The sequence below is a fragment of the Haliotis cracherodii genome, unplaced genomic scaffold (assembly GCF_022045235.1).
Source record: "Haliotis cracherodii isolate W230 unplaced genomic scaffold, xgHalCrac1.p SCAF_13, whole genome shotgun sequence".
Taxonomy (NCBI): domain Eukaryota; kingdom Metazoa; phylum Mollusca; class Gastropoda; order Lepetellida; family Haliotidae; genus Haliotis; species Haliotis cracherodii.
Genome location: NW_027266268.1, coordinates 2,743,972 through 2,758,225, shown reverse-complemented (window position 1 = coordinate 2,758,225; position 14,254 = coordinate 2,743,972). Strand labels below are relative to the sequence as shown.

Genomic DNA, 14,254 nt, shown 5'->3' with positions numbered 1-14,254 from the left:
CTGTCAGTCATGATGAGGATACTGAGGAAGGATGTGGACATGATGCTGCAGATGTAACCTGTGGCTGCGACACTGGAGAAGCGGCCTCCAACATGGTGGAGATACTGGGATAGTCTTGCCGACACGCCACACCATTCAGGGCAATTTGCAAGGTAGTTTCCCACGTGTCAGCAACATTACCCCATGATGTCAATGATATATGATCATGTATACACAAAACTATCAACAATTGTACTACCACTTCAGTTGGTGTCCCTTCTATGGAATCAAGTTCATTCAGCTAGTCTAGGAAATGTGTTATTCAAACATGCAAGAGTAGACATGTTAGAAGAGGTTATAGTGTCATCAATTCCTTCTCAACATGACTTGAAAGTCCTCAATGATGGCGTGTTGCACTCATGGCACGAGAGACTGACCTCAGTCTGGAGAATAGGCTAGAAGTTCAGAAACGGACAATACACAGACCACTCGAATCATGTATGGAAGAATTGTTGACAATTTCTGGTATGACACAAACAACATAATCAAACCACAATTAAACTATAGGGCCTTCATGCAAAATTTTGATCCCAATCAAGGGTCATACTTGGGATTCCAGACACCAGCTTCAGGGGTCTTAACACCCTGACAGCTCGGAGGGTTCGCAGGTCGAAAGATGATGAGGAAGTGCTTGTATGAAGAAGGGTTATAAACCTGCCCGGGGTAAAATAAAACAAGTAGATCATAACCCTTTACCAGTTGGGGATATCTGAGTTGTGCTTTGAAGTGAAGACCATGGCATAGCTTTACACCAGGAACAGGTTCAAGCTTGAGTGCAAGGTTCAGTTTTTATGTGTTTTGTTGGACATTGGGAAGTTAAAAAATAAACATAGGAAAAAGTAAAGTTTGAAATGAAATAGTTCGAATATGATTTAAAAAGTTTTGTACAATCCTCTTTCTGTGAATATATAAAATAATTTAAAATTTGACATCAATTTATTTTTGGTTTTGTCACAAATCATAAATTGAAAACTAAACTCCAAATGATTTTCTACCAGCAGAATTTCTGCAAACTAGATTTGCATAACAATTAAAAGCATACTTTTGAATTATTAATGTGAAAACAGGAATTGTACTGCAAAATGTAAATTTGTTTCCAAAGTCGCGTCTCCAACCAATTGAAACCGTAAAAGGATAAAGATGGGTGAAGTGACTATAGGTTATAGAAAGGATAAATTGATAGAAAATGCAGCGGCTTATATGAACAATTTCTAACACAACTCTCGAGCTGAAAATACAAGTGTTTAACATGTGTCATACATAAATACATACTGAAGTCAACATTAGCATACCAGCACCATGTAAACAAATATTTCTTCAAAATCATGGGAAACTAGCAATGAAGTTCCTGCAGGAAACTGAATGACAATATGCAAGTAGCAGGGGTGGGCTGGCAGGGGAGATATATTGCCGTCAATGTAAATCTACTTTCTTTCTAATGTTACTCTTAGTTTCTACTTATCTGTTAATCAAATTCCAGAGTACCAAACCATCAGTAAGTCAGTTATCAAAATAATTTTTAAATTTTTATTTAATGACCAGAAAATGATGAGAAAAATGTTCATACTGATAATTACGAAAAGGAACATGTTATGTTTATTAACGTTAATCAAAAAATGAGGGAGAAGGGTATAGGGTGGTAAGCTGTCTACAGGGAGGCCCATCAATCACCCAGGTCCGTTGGGAAAGGAGTAAGGGCGTTAATCAATCACCACTCCCATGTCTGATGCACTCACTCTCTATCCCTGTAACCAATTTCAAGGGTCTTAACACTCGAAGTGATCTTATTAGTGACTGGTCCACCAGCGGAAAAACTAAACCAATGGTTCTGTGAAAGAAAACAGGAATCTGTGACAAGTGAGCTGTTGATCATGTTTGAATCTGTGATCAAGTTTTTTAAGCGGTTACGACAGTTTCAGTTCTGTCAACTGGTTCATAAAGTCAACACTTACACATGGTAAGGGCACTGTTTTGTAAAACCAACTGTTACACATGATAAGGGCACTGTTTCTTAAAACCAGTTGTTACACATGGTAAGGGCACTGTTTAGTAAAGCTAATTGCTACACATGGTAAGGGCACTGTTAAGTAAAGCTAATTGCTACACATGGTAAGGGCACTGTTGAGTAAAGCTAATTGTTACACATGGTAAGGGCACTGTTGAGTAAAGCCAATTGTTACACATAGTAAGGGCACTGTTTAGTAAAGCCAATTGTTACACATGGTAAGGGCACTGTTTTGTAAAACCAACTGTTACACATGATAAGGGCACTGTTTTGTAAAACCAGTTGTTACACATGGTAAGGGCACTGTTGAGTAAAGCCAATTGTTACACATGGTGAGGGCACTGTTTTGTAAAGCCAGTTGTTACACATAGTAAGGGCACTGTGAAGTAAAGCTAATTGCTACACATGGTAAGGGCACTGTTGAGTAAAGCTAATTGTTACACATGGTAAGGGCACTGTTGAGTAAAGCCTGTTGTTACACATGGTAAGGGCACTGTTGAGTAAAGCCAATTGTTACACATGGAGCGTGCACTGTTTTGTAAAGCCAGTTGTTACACATAGTAAGGGCACTGTTTAGTAAAGCTAATTGCTACACATGGTAAGGGCACTGTTGAGTAAAGCCAGTTGTTACACATGGTAAGGGCACTGTTTAGTAAAGCTAATTGCTACACATGGTAAGGGCAGTGTTGAGTAAAGCTAATTGTTACACATGGTAAGGGCACTGTTGAGTAAAGCCAGTTGTTACACATGGTAAGGGCACTGTTGAGTAAAGCCAGTTGTTACACATGGTAAGGGCACTGTTTAGTAAAGCCAGTTGTAACACATGGTAAGGGCACTGTTCAGTAAAGCCAGTTGTTACACAGGGGTTAACAAGGGGAGAGGGTTTGTCAGAACAAGGATTACACTGAAACCAGTGATTCCTAATGCCCCTCCCATCCTCCATGGTAGTTTAGGGGAAGAGCAGCCATCACTCTCAAAGGATGGAACTTGTAATTATTGTGGTTAATTCCATAATCAGCATGTCCCCAACAATGTGAGACGGTTTCTAGTTTCAAAATAATAATTCTCTTTTATTTGGGTCAGCAGTCAAAATAGTATTGCCTGTCAGTGAGACACATAAATGAAACATTGAGTCACATGAGAAACATACAGACATTCATCATGTACAATTCATCATTAAACCCCATTTCGATATTTACCCAATGGTAATAATAGTGACCCCAGTGTTTTACTAAACCATTGACGAGACATTGTGTCATTACTGTTGACTGACTTTGAGACAGACAATGTAACAAACTGATCACTTACCCTGTAACAACTACGATGAAGTCCATTATGTTCCAGATGTTACGTAGATAGGAGCCTTTATGAAGTACAAAACCTAGAGCTACAATTTTTAGTAAAGCTTCCACACAGAAGATGCCCAGGAAGTAGATTTCTGTATCATCCTGAAACATAAGAACCATGGGATTAGAACATGGGGACATGTGACATCTTCATGGCATCGACGACAGACACATCATTCCACTTGTTCAATAAGCAAATAGTGTTTAACTGGAGTTGGGAAACTGTAAAGAATGATTATCAAAATGTATTCATATAATGTAATAAGTTATGATTACATCATATTATTGTTACATTCCTGGAAAATACATGTGGTTTAGAGATTAGTTTTTAATTGTCAAAGAATTAACACATATTAATTCAAAAGAAAACTTATTTGTTCTTCTTTATTGTTAATGTTTTTGTTATCATAGTGAGCTTTTCATTTTATGTTTAGTGCTAAATATTGAATATAAAAAGTTAACCTTTTCACTTATGAATGATTTTACATGGGGAAGTTGTTCTAAACCTTTACTTTATCCTGCGTGCAAGATTCCGAGCCACAGAAGTTGTCACACAAGACTGTATACAACAAATGTGTTTAGCTCATAATAATAATTGATAAATTGATATTCCTATATTCATATACAACTGAGGTGTGTTCTGATTAAGACCTGACACCAATGTAACTTGTTACTACCGTGGCCAGGTAATGTTTCCCTGCCTTTATTCTGTACGTTACACTGCAGTGTGCAGCATTGCTCTCACACCTTCAGCAGGAGTAGTGCAACAATGGTAAAACTGATCAGTGTCTTCTGTCAACACAATGCAATTAACTCCACCAAGAATGAGACGTGTGCAGCTGACACCCGCCTGGGCGGCACACTACAGCTTGTGTGAAATCAACCAGCATCAAATTCAGTAACAGCATCCATTTCAAGGATGTTTAAAATGATAACAGGCAGAGGAGAACCCACGCACAGGTACAGGCTGACCCACTGCAGTCCAGGCTTGAGCCACCATACACAATAATGCCACGTTACCGTGGTTACAAGTAAATCACTTATAAATCATACATATACTAGCATCCACAAAAACAGTACCTAATGTTTAATTTATGAAATTATATTTCTGAAACAAATTCTGATCGAATGAAAGTGAATCTTCCTAAGAAGGTTAGTTTGGGGCCGATTATTTGATTTTCTGGAAGGGCCTGGGATTTTGTTTTGAGATTAGATTTCTTTCAGCTACAGCTACAAAACCAGCTAATTTCTTATTTAAAAACTATGAGCCTGTCTATTTTTTAAAGAAAAACACCTCTCAACAATGTATTTTTTGTGGCATGCAATTACTTTTGTATTCTGATGCATAATTATTGTCTTCACAAATTTTTGGTGAAATTATTTGTAGAGAAAAGGAAGGCTAAATAGTGAGAGCATAAGAAGGCTAGATTGTGAGAGCATAAAGCAAGAAAGTGAGAGCATAAAAAGGCTTGATTGTGAGAGCATATTTTTAGAGAAAAGGAAGGCTAAATAGTGAGAGCATAAGAAGGCTAGATTGTGAGAGCATAAAGCGAGAAAGTGAGAGCATAAAAAGGCTTGATTGTGAGAGCATATTTTTAGAGAAAAGGAAGGCTAAATAGTGAGAGCATAAGAAGGCTAGATTGTGAGAGCATAAGAATAGAGAGTGAGGTCATAAAAAGGCTAGATAGTGAGGTCATTAGGCGAGAAAGTGAGAGCATAAAAAGGCTAGATTGTGAGAGCATAAGAATACTAGATAGTGAGGGCATAAGGCTAGATAGCTAGCATAAGAAGGCTTGATGGTGGGAGCATAACAAGGCTAGATAGTGAGAGCATACCGGGTAAGAAGGCTTGATGGTGGGAGCATAACAAGGCTAGATAGTGAGAGCATACCGGGTAAGAAGGCTTGATGGTGGGAGCATAAGAATGCTAGATAATTAAAGCATAAGAAGGCTAGACAGCGAGTGCATAAGAAGTCTAGATTGTGGGATAATGATAGGTCTTCCATGTTTGGGCCTAGCTTTGTTTCATACACAAATGACTATCAGTAGCTGTACTGCATGACCTCAATATATTATGTTTGGTATGACTAATATCTTCTTCCTCTTCAGTAAAACACAGAGCATGTACAGCAACCATGACTAAAACACTTTCATTTCCAGTTCAGCCATACGGAACCGGTAACTAAGTTGGAGTGAAGCACTGTATCAGGCTGTTGTCTACTGTGCACAGTGTCCTTCACAGCTTTGAACAGCTCGTAGGTGACACAGAGGTTTGTGAAAAAACAATAAGCAGATATCCATAGCTTTGAGTCTATTTGCACCTGAATTAGTTTTTCGAGTCATATTGGTTTCAGTTTTCTGAACACCAGCATCCATGTACTGAGAAGATACAGTCATGATTTGTCTTCATGTACCAGAGATGATGATAGAATGATAACAGTCTAATGGATAATGATTCTGAAACATCAAGAAATAGACGGGTCTACTATTCAGTTAATCAAATCACTAGCTAAAAAAACATTGGGTACGGAAACTTATTCAAAATTATTGGGCAAACTTTCTATTTTTCTACTGACATTGTCTATTTCATAATAGAATTTAACACATTCTTAAGGAGATTTGAAACAACTGTTTCTTGCTTTTATGGTCATTTAAATGATGGTGACATGAAATAAGGCTGGTCCTGTATTTAGGATGCATAAAATTGTCACACTGAAAGGGTTAGTTCATTGACGCTTGAAATTGACACATTTTGACGTCTATTTCACCAATCTCATAAATTGCAACTGGATAATGCCATCAAAGTGACAGAGGGTAATTCTATGTACACTTTATTGATTATTGATACAGAAAATCTATAGCTGGCCTTTTAAATCCACATAGAGTTGACATCATCACAATGGCCCAGCTGTTCCTAGGACAAAGCACAGCATGAACTAGCCAGCAATGTCTGTCCTTGTGAAGCAGTTTAATCTCATTGCTAGTCATTAAAAGATTGACCTAGTTAATACATGCCAGTAATGAATAACTTGTTCTCACACGTTCAACAAATAGGTCAATACATATACACTATGACGGATGCTCATAATATTACATGTGGCTCCATATTAAATGTGATTACCAATCGGTATAATTCATATTGCATTTGTACCATCAATAAAAAAATATGATCAATAGGATTTTTTCAATATGTTTGCGTTTGATTGCTGATATTTCTAACCATATATCCTGTCAAACTAAAGTTTGGGATGAATTTAAATGTTATATAATAATTAAAAGAGAAATATTGTTAACACAACAGAAAATGTGTTGAGTTGGATGTTGGTTCCGTCCAACTGGAAACTGGAAATATCTGGAGAATATTAGCTTCCTAAATCTTGATAAGGTATAATACAATTTACAATGATAGAATACAACTTTAAAACCATTTACGTTAATATGACTGGTGTTTTAATCCACGTTTAGAAGGTTAACCTCACAATTTTAATGTTGAAATATTCATAATGCCTGCTTTGAAATAAGGCACTGGATACCTTTAAGATGGAAGATGATTTCTGTCTGTCAATGGGTCAATTTGTCAATGTGGGACATGTGGTGGGGGGGAAGGGCATGGGGTGTGGGGCGTGGGGCATGGGGCGTGGGGCGTGGGGCGTGGAGCAAAGGACATGGGGTGTGGGGGGAAGGACATGGGGTGTGGGGCGTGGGGCGTGGGTCATGGAGCAAAGGACATGGGGTGTGGGGGGAAGGACATGGGGTGTGGGGCGTGGGGCGTGGGGCATGGGGTGTGGGGCGTGGGGCGTGGGTCATGGAGCAAAGGAAATGGGGTGTGGGGCGTTGAGCAAAGGGCATGGGGCATGGTGCATGTGATGTGTGGTGTGGAGCGAAGGGTGTGGGGTAGGGGCATGGGGCATGAGGCATGGGGCATGGTGCATGTGATGTGTGGTGTGGAGCGAAGGGCGTGGGGCATGGGGTGTGGGGCGTGTGATGTGTGGTGTGGAGCGAAAGGGCATGGAGCATGGGGCATGGGGCGTGGGGCATGGGATGTGAGATGTGTGGTGTGGAGCGAAAGGGCATGGGGCATGGGGCGTGGGGCATGGGGCATGGGATGTGTGGTGTGGAGCGAAGGGCATGGGGCGTGGGGCATGGGGCGTGGGGCGTGGGGCATGGGATGTGTGATGTGTGATGTGGAGCGAAGGGCATGGGGCATGGGGCATGGGGAGTGGGGTGTGGTGCGTGTGATGTTGAGCGAAGGGCATGGGGCGTGGGGTGTGGGGAGTGGGGCGTTGGGCATGGGGCGTGTGATGTGTGGTGTGGAGCGAAGGGCATGGGGTGTGGAGCGTGTGATGTGTGTAGTGGAGTGAGGGGCATGGGGCATGAGATGTGTGATGTGTAGAGAAGGGCATTGGGCGTTTGGTGTTGAGAGAAGGGTGTGGGGTAGGGGCATGGGGCATGAGGCATGGGGCATGGGGCTTGTAGTGTGGAGCGAAGGGCATGGGGTGTGGAGCGTGTGATGTGTGGTGTGGAGTGAAGGGCGTGGGATGTGGGGCATGGGATGTGTGGTGTGTGGGATGTACTCACCAGCTGAACAGCCAGGGGGGTCTTGTCATTCACTGGCAGATGTTCCTCCAGGCCCAGCACAATGCAGTTGGCGATGATGGTGAGAAGTACCATATACTCGAAAGGCGTGAAGTTCGTTAAGGAAAACTTTGGATTGATATCAAATCACAACATACATTTATGACATAAAACTGTACATGAAACTAACTGGAGAGCAACACTTACTAATGATGACGTGAGTTGGAACAGTATTTCAGTTATATCATTGTGAGTCAGCCTCAGGTGGGCAAGAAGCCTGAAGTGATGCAGGTCACAGTAGTTGACCAATCTGGTGACACCCACATATATGGGGCTGACAATCATGGATAAAAACAGGGTTTACTCTTTGAACAAACAGGATTCTGGTACATCAAAGGGATGTAACTCTGTATTGAGAATTGCAGTGATATAAATGATCAACCAGGTAGCCTGCAACTACACACTGGTGTAATGCCCAAGAGCAGTCCCAAAGGCCATGATAACATACTGGGAATATAATGGCAGAAAATGTGAGAATTGTTTCACAATGTGCAGTTTCTGGTTTCAAACAAAAATGTTCTCCCTTATATATACCATACTCCCGAGGGACCAAGAATACAAACTAAATGTACACTGGCTCCTTGATGGGGAGATATTTGCAAGCACATTCACCCTTTTTTTGGGGGGGGGGAATGAGTGTTATACAATGTACTATTATTATTATCAGAAACATCAATAAACTATATTTGTGTCTTGCATCAACAGACATTGAACAAGATGTTTACTATGTAGAAATTAAACCATTAAGGTATGTGGTGTGTATAAAACAAGTTCTGTAAGACCTTGAATCAGGGGTAAGACTGTTTGGGTTGTATTCAAGACAGTCAATGGTCTCAAAAGTTTCTTCTTGATGTAAGGTTCTGTAACAACCATCTACATCGTCCTCCTATATGTAATTCATACCAATTATATCAATGTTTCGTAATAGACTTGATTTAGGACGGCCGTCCCCTTCTACAAAGCAGCTACTGTCATAAGCTTATTTGATATGTTGAAGAATGGGAGTTACAATCACCTTAGCACTGAGAATGTTTTGTGGAAGGGCACTGATTTATAAAACCATTTTAAGTTGACAATTTTCTATTATTCCTGGGTGGTTCCCTTGCAGCAGGGAATGTCCTTGTGTTGTCTCCCCAGCTGACAACAGTTATACGTACACATGGTTTCTTATTAACTATTCTCTTTGATAAAAACACGGATGATCAGTTCAGTGTCGGACTGGCAGCGGCAGTCCACATAAAAGAATGATGGCTGCATTTGAGATTCTTTATTGCCTTTCTGGTAATGACAGTTCAACAATTGCTTCTGGGACATAGTAAAATACATCGTTGTCGTTAGCAACCAGATACTGGAATCGATTGTGAAGCACCCATGCGCACATGTCAAGTTCATGGTAGCTTTCAGGCTCCGCGTGCAGGTGCAGGTGTTGTCAACTCTGGAGTGGAACATGGTATATATAGGAAAGTGTTGCAAACGCACATCGGATTCTAGACTTATTGTATCGTGATCGGGGGTGCGGTGCATACTGAACCTCCACGTTTCCATATAGCTTTGATTATTGATGATCAAGAACCACGGGCGGATCCATTATTTAAAAATGTGGTTCTATTTGGGGCATATATTTATAGTTTTACATTAACAACTAAATCAACATGTTATTTCAAAAGATTAATGTCATATAATTTCTTAATTCCTTAAGTATTTGGGCAGTAATTGGCCCGCAAATTTCACAGTTCAAACAATAACAGCACCACTTATCATATTTGACTCTTACTATAAAACAAGAGGAAGTGTTTGAAAAGTCTTCATTGGTGTGTTTGTATTGCTCAACAACTTCTTGTATTGTTCGTTGATAACGGTGTGCAATGGTTTTATAATGTGTGGGGTTTTCTTTCTGAAAATGTCAACATTGTGACAATGAGGTTTTCGGGTGCTGTGTGGCTGTATGTTTTAGAACATCACGAGTTACGCTATTTTTTGTCTATGTTAATTGTTCCCAAGCATAATAAACACTTTATTTCCCCCACCAGAATAACCAGGTTAAAATGTAGGGTATAGGTTTGTTTCAGAGGTTTCAGTCTTTCGCCTGTCAGTTCGTGTTCTGACAGACAACGAATGAGCTTGTTTTGAAATAACACATTATCAACTGATTCTCCAACACAACACTCTTTTTCGAAGGCTTTGTAATGATAAGATAAGCAGACGCAAACTTGACGTTTCGTCATCAGTGTGTTAGAAATAGTGAAAGCACATCGGCTTCCCGCGTCTTCCGTGACTGCTATCTGCGCACGTCTAACTTGGGCCATCCAACATGACAACCAGCACTTCGATCATGCATACTTGTCATAAATGTATGGACATGCGTTCCGTTAGATAAATTAATTGTATGGCGTTCTTATAATCGGCAACAGCTTAGCGACATCAATGCATTAAAGCCTTCGAGTCGCTACACACTGGTTGAGGTAGACTCAATTCCTCTATCTTGGTATTCCGGATATGGTTCATCGAACCGGTTTTGCGCTCTGCTTCCTGGTTAAAGATGTTCAATTAATCCAAGTATCAAGAGAATACCGCCTAGAATACACAATTCCTTATTAGCCACACAACTGAATTCAAACAAATCTCCTTGGTTAGATTATCGAGAATTACTTCCACACCATTTTTTGCAACCGGTTTTCGATTGTTTCGGCGAAAGCATCAGCGCGCAGACGATTATTTGTCGCAAAGGTCGGGTGATATTGAGCTGTATTCGATCAAGAGGGTGTTAGCATAGAAACTTTTAGTCACCAAGGATGCTTACAGCTTCATTTATATGCCAAGTACTGCTCTTTTCCTATTTAATGGTCGTTGCATTCATCAGCCGCGTAATCTCAGGGATGTAGAAGCGAGGAAGATACGAATAGCAAGAGGTCAGATTGACTGCATACGACATTCTGACATGGTCGTTGTCGATCTGACTTTGTGATTGCGTTCGGTACAGATAAAAAGTGCTAACTGACCAAATCTGGCCTGAAACAAAGTTGGGGCGGATTTGAAACAGCTGAGTTTAGAGCGGAATGAGTCTAAACATGCGGGAGCCATGGCACACAGGTATCAGCCCACAAAACCCCGTCTCAAACATCGATATCAATTTTTAGAAGGCTGAAATAAGGTTAATTTCCCATCCCTTTCATTGCATCTCCTGTAGCAAATGATACCATTGCGATAAATACATGCTAAAACTCTTGTTTGTTTCACGGAATATGCTTCATTATAACACTTTGGACGTTTGGACAAATAATGTACTTGTTTCGTAAATTTCTCTCAATTAGGTTGTATTTTCATTTTGTTTACATGACTACTTCACGTTTAGATGATAAAACTAATAATGGATACAATTTGGAAGACTTTTTGAAAGAACAATGCCTTGTCATACACATTATTAGTGATCTTTGCCACGAAACCTAACTATGTTCTATTGCCAGAAGATTACGATGTCATTAGATTGTTTCGAACGGCTGTGTAATTTCAAGATGAAAGAGTTACATGATTGGAATTTTGTCAGCTTGTCAGAGACAGAACAAACAGGCTAAACTCATCACAAGTCTTCCGCTCCAGCCAGGACTGCGAGCTATGTGGAACGTCTTTGAAGACGGCAGCGGTCACGTTGTGTGCAGATCAAACATTATGCAATGGAATGCACAGGCAATTAGCAACACTCACCACACTCTACTCCAGGTGGGTGTTGAAGGTATAAAGATACCCGTGTTTGACATTTCTTTAGTTCAGTAGACATCTCCGCACTGATGCAACACGCTACTGTAAGCTAGGAAGTAAATATTCACAAACGAATGGGAAGCACTGAACGACTGTAATAGTTTACAATTTAACCACATTCGCTTCTGAGAAAAAGCAAGCGCAGAAATTCTGCATTTTTCTGAAAAGATCCATACAGTCTTCACAATGATTCTAATACCAAACAATCGAACCAGTAGACCGTTCCACAAACTGATTTTAGGGCTACGACTGGCCCTACCGTCAAATACACACCGTGCCTTCTGGCGTGTAGGCGTAGATGTTCATATTAAATTTGCTATGTTAAGCTTTCTATAGGGACATCTCCAAGAATATCCTCCACGTGAAATTAAAGGCACATACTGATCAAAGCGTGGATGCTTTGCCTCCGGCTGTTCTTTGCGTCACATCAAGAACATCATGAAGACAGGACGGTAATTATTGATAGGAATATATAATTACCGTCCTCACCCACACAAATACAAACCTGGAACTATGAAAGTGTATGCACATGTGTATGAACTATCCCCCACCCCCCACCCCGACCCACGCCTCCTCTCTCAGCAAGCAGTCATGTGAAAATGGCCACGTCCTGTTTTCACTTCTTCAACCAGTCATTGTGCTCTAAGCTGCACAACCAGAGACAAAACTTCAGAACGATGTCCTAGATGTCTAGACGCGAAAACACTCAACTTCATGTTCGATCCCGTTTGTTTAAGTGTGGTTACAGGGTAACTATTGATGATATATGGAGAAACTGTATGTCAATATATCGAATGTGTACCGCTATTCAATTATACTTGCTATATCATAGCAAGACGTAGAATTTACTGTTGAAATTACCGCATCAACAAGATATATGAGATTTGGAGTGTACGAGTAACTAAAGTACGATTTTGCCATTCAGAAAATCAATATTAAGCGTGATTCTGCAGCTTAACACTTGGTAACGATTTGACAAAATACGGAATACAAGTGTAACACTCCGTGATAATAGCTGGCCTATAATGAACTACCGTGGTGTTAGTGTCATGCCATCCGGGCATGTTACATGCTCCTACGGACTGTTAGGTCTCTCTCTGTACGATGTGCGTTCAATGGAACACTGGTCTGTTTTTCATCTTGAATCATTTACATTCATTGCTGGATGCAAATTAAGTGCTTTGCCATCTTTTAGCGGAAGAACGCTTCACACATCAATACAGGTTATCTGAAGTGCTGAAACTGGAACACACCGGCGACCGTATCCCACCTGGCTTGTATTCAACTTAAGTCTGTTAGAGACGGACGATTAAGGAGCAGGCACGGTCGCAAATATCTCTTCGTCCCATGAAGAAGATGCAGGAAACACAAAACGAACAATCTTGATAGCATCCTTGTCCTATATCCATGGTTCCTGGATTTGTTTGGAGTCGTTAGTTTGAAATACTGTCATACAAACTGTATACAAAGCCAGGCACATGTTTTTTCTGTCGTCTTTTTCAATGAATACATTGTAGATATTATGCTCCCCTCTTCATGTGGGCTAGAATGTATCTGTAAAAGCATGACTCACCTACTACCCAACTATATATTCCACGTAGCCGTCGTTAAAATCGTAATATCACTCAGTACAGCGGGTTCTTTTAACACATGGATAACATTTTTCTTGTTATGTCCAAAAGAAAAAACAACGATTTTCAAGTATTCGCAGATGAGTTTTTTTCGAAACAATTTGCTTCAGTCATATGTATGGTTGGTTTGTTTTGGGTCAAACTAGCAGGATGCCACCAGCTTTGAATGATATACTCCAAGACTATACAGTGATCGACGACCATTCACGAGCCACTGACACGTCCATACATCAAGCTGCACAGTAGGACGCAAGGGGGCGCTTGTCTCCAGAACTTCCGTTCTCAAAGGCAGGTGCTTATTCATAAACACTTCCTCTCTCATTTAGTTATAGAAAAAAAATATTTTCAACATCAACGGACGATACATCCGCTTTGGGCATTTTTAGCGCAAATAAGCTCATTGCTTTTACTTACTTCCTGATCAATATTATTCATAGCGGAGGAAATATAATAAATATTTTGAAGATTCCTCAACCATTCAACAATCAATTAAGACATGACACATTAGCAGTCACATTTGAAACTTGTTGGGGATGGAACAGAAGGATGACGCCATATTGGTTGCCGTTCCGTCATGACACGGGGCTGGACTAGCGCCAAACGTTATCGCGCTGTTCATAGTGTAGTCGTCGTTGTTGTCGTACAAAAAAACGCGACCATTGTTGATGTATTCGTCGATGTAGTATGTTAATGTTAGTGTGACGTTACCTACACTCTCACAAGTTAACGCTCCTCATATGACAAGGTTAAGTGACGGGCAAACATTTCGTTTAAAAAAGCGCCAAAGCACGGTACAAGTTCTGTACAGTAAAGTTTTCAACCATCAGGTCAGGCAGTGGATAA

General features: G+C 40.5%; 1 protein-coding gene across 35 annotated transcripts in view; it reads right to left on the bottom strand.

Annotated features, from left to right (window-relative positions):
* LOC139459502 (voltage-dependent calcium channel type A subunit alpha-1-like) overlaps positions 1-14,254 on the bottom strand; it is a 415,048-nt gene that overhangs the window by 95,956 nt on the left and 304,838 nt on the right. For 32 of the 35 annotated variants that reach the window (XM_071240977.1, XM_071240991.1, XM_071240992.1 and 29 more), the window contains 3 exons: positions 7,968-8,073; positions 3,353-3,492; positions 587-693 (listed from right to left, as the gene is read on the bottom strand). In XM_071240977.1, the coding sequence (XP_071097078.1) occupies positions 587-693; positions 3,353-3,492; positions 7,968-8,073 (353 nt within the window). Of the gene's footprint in view, positions 1-586; positions 694-1,775; positions 1,868-3,352; positions 3,493-7,967; positions 8,074-14,254 lie in introns of all 35 variants that reach the window. The other 3 variants (XM_071240958.1, XM_071240993.1, XM_071240963.1) reach the window with 2 other exon arrangements.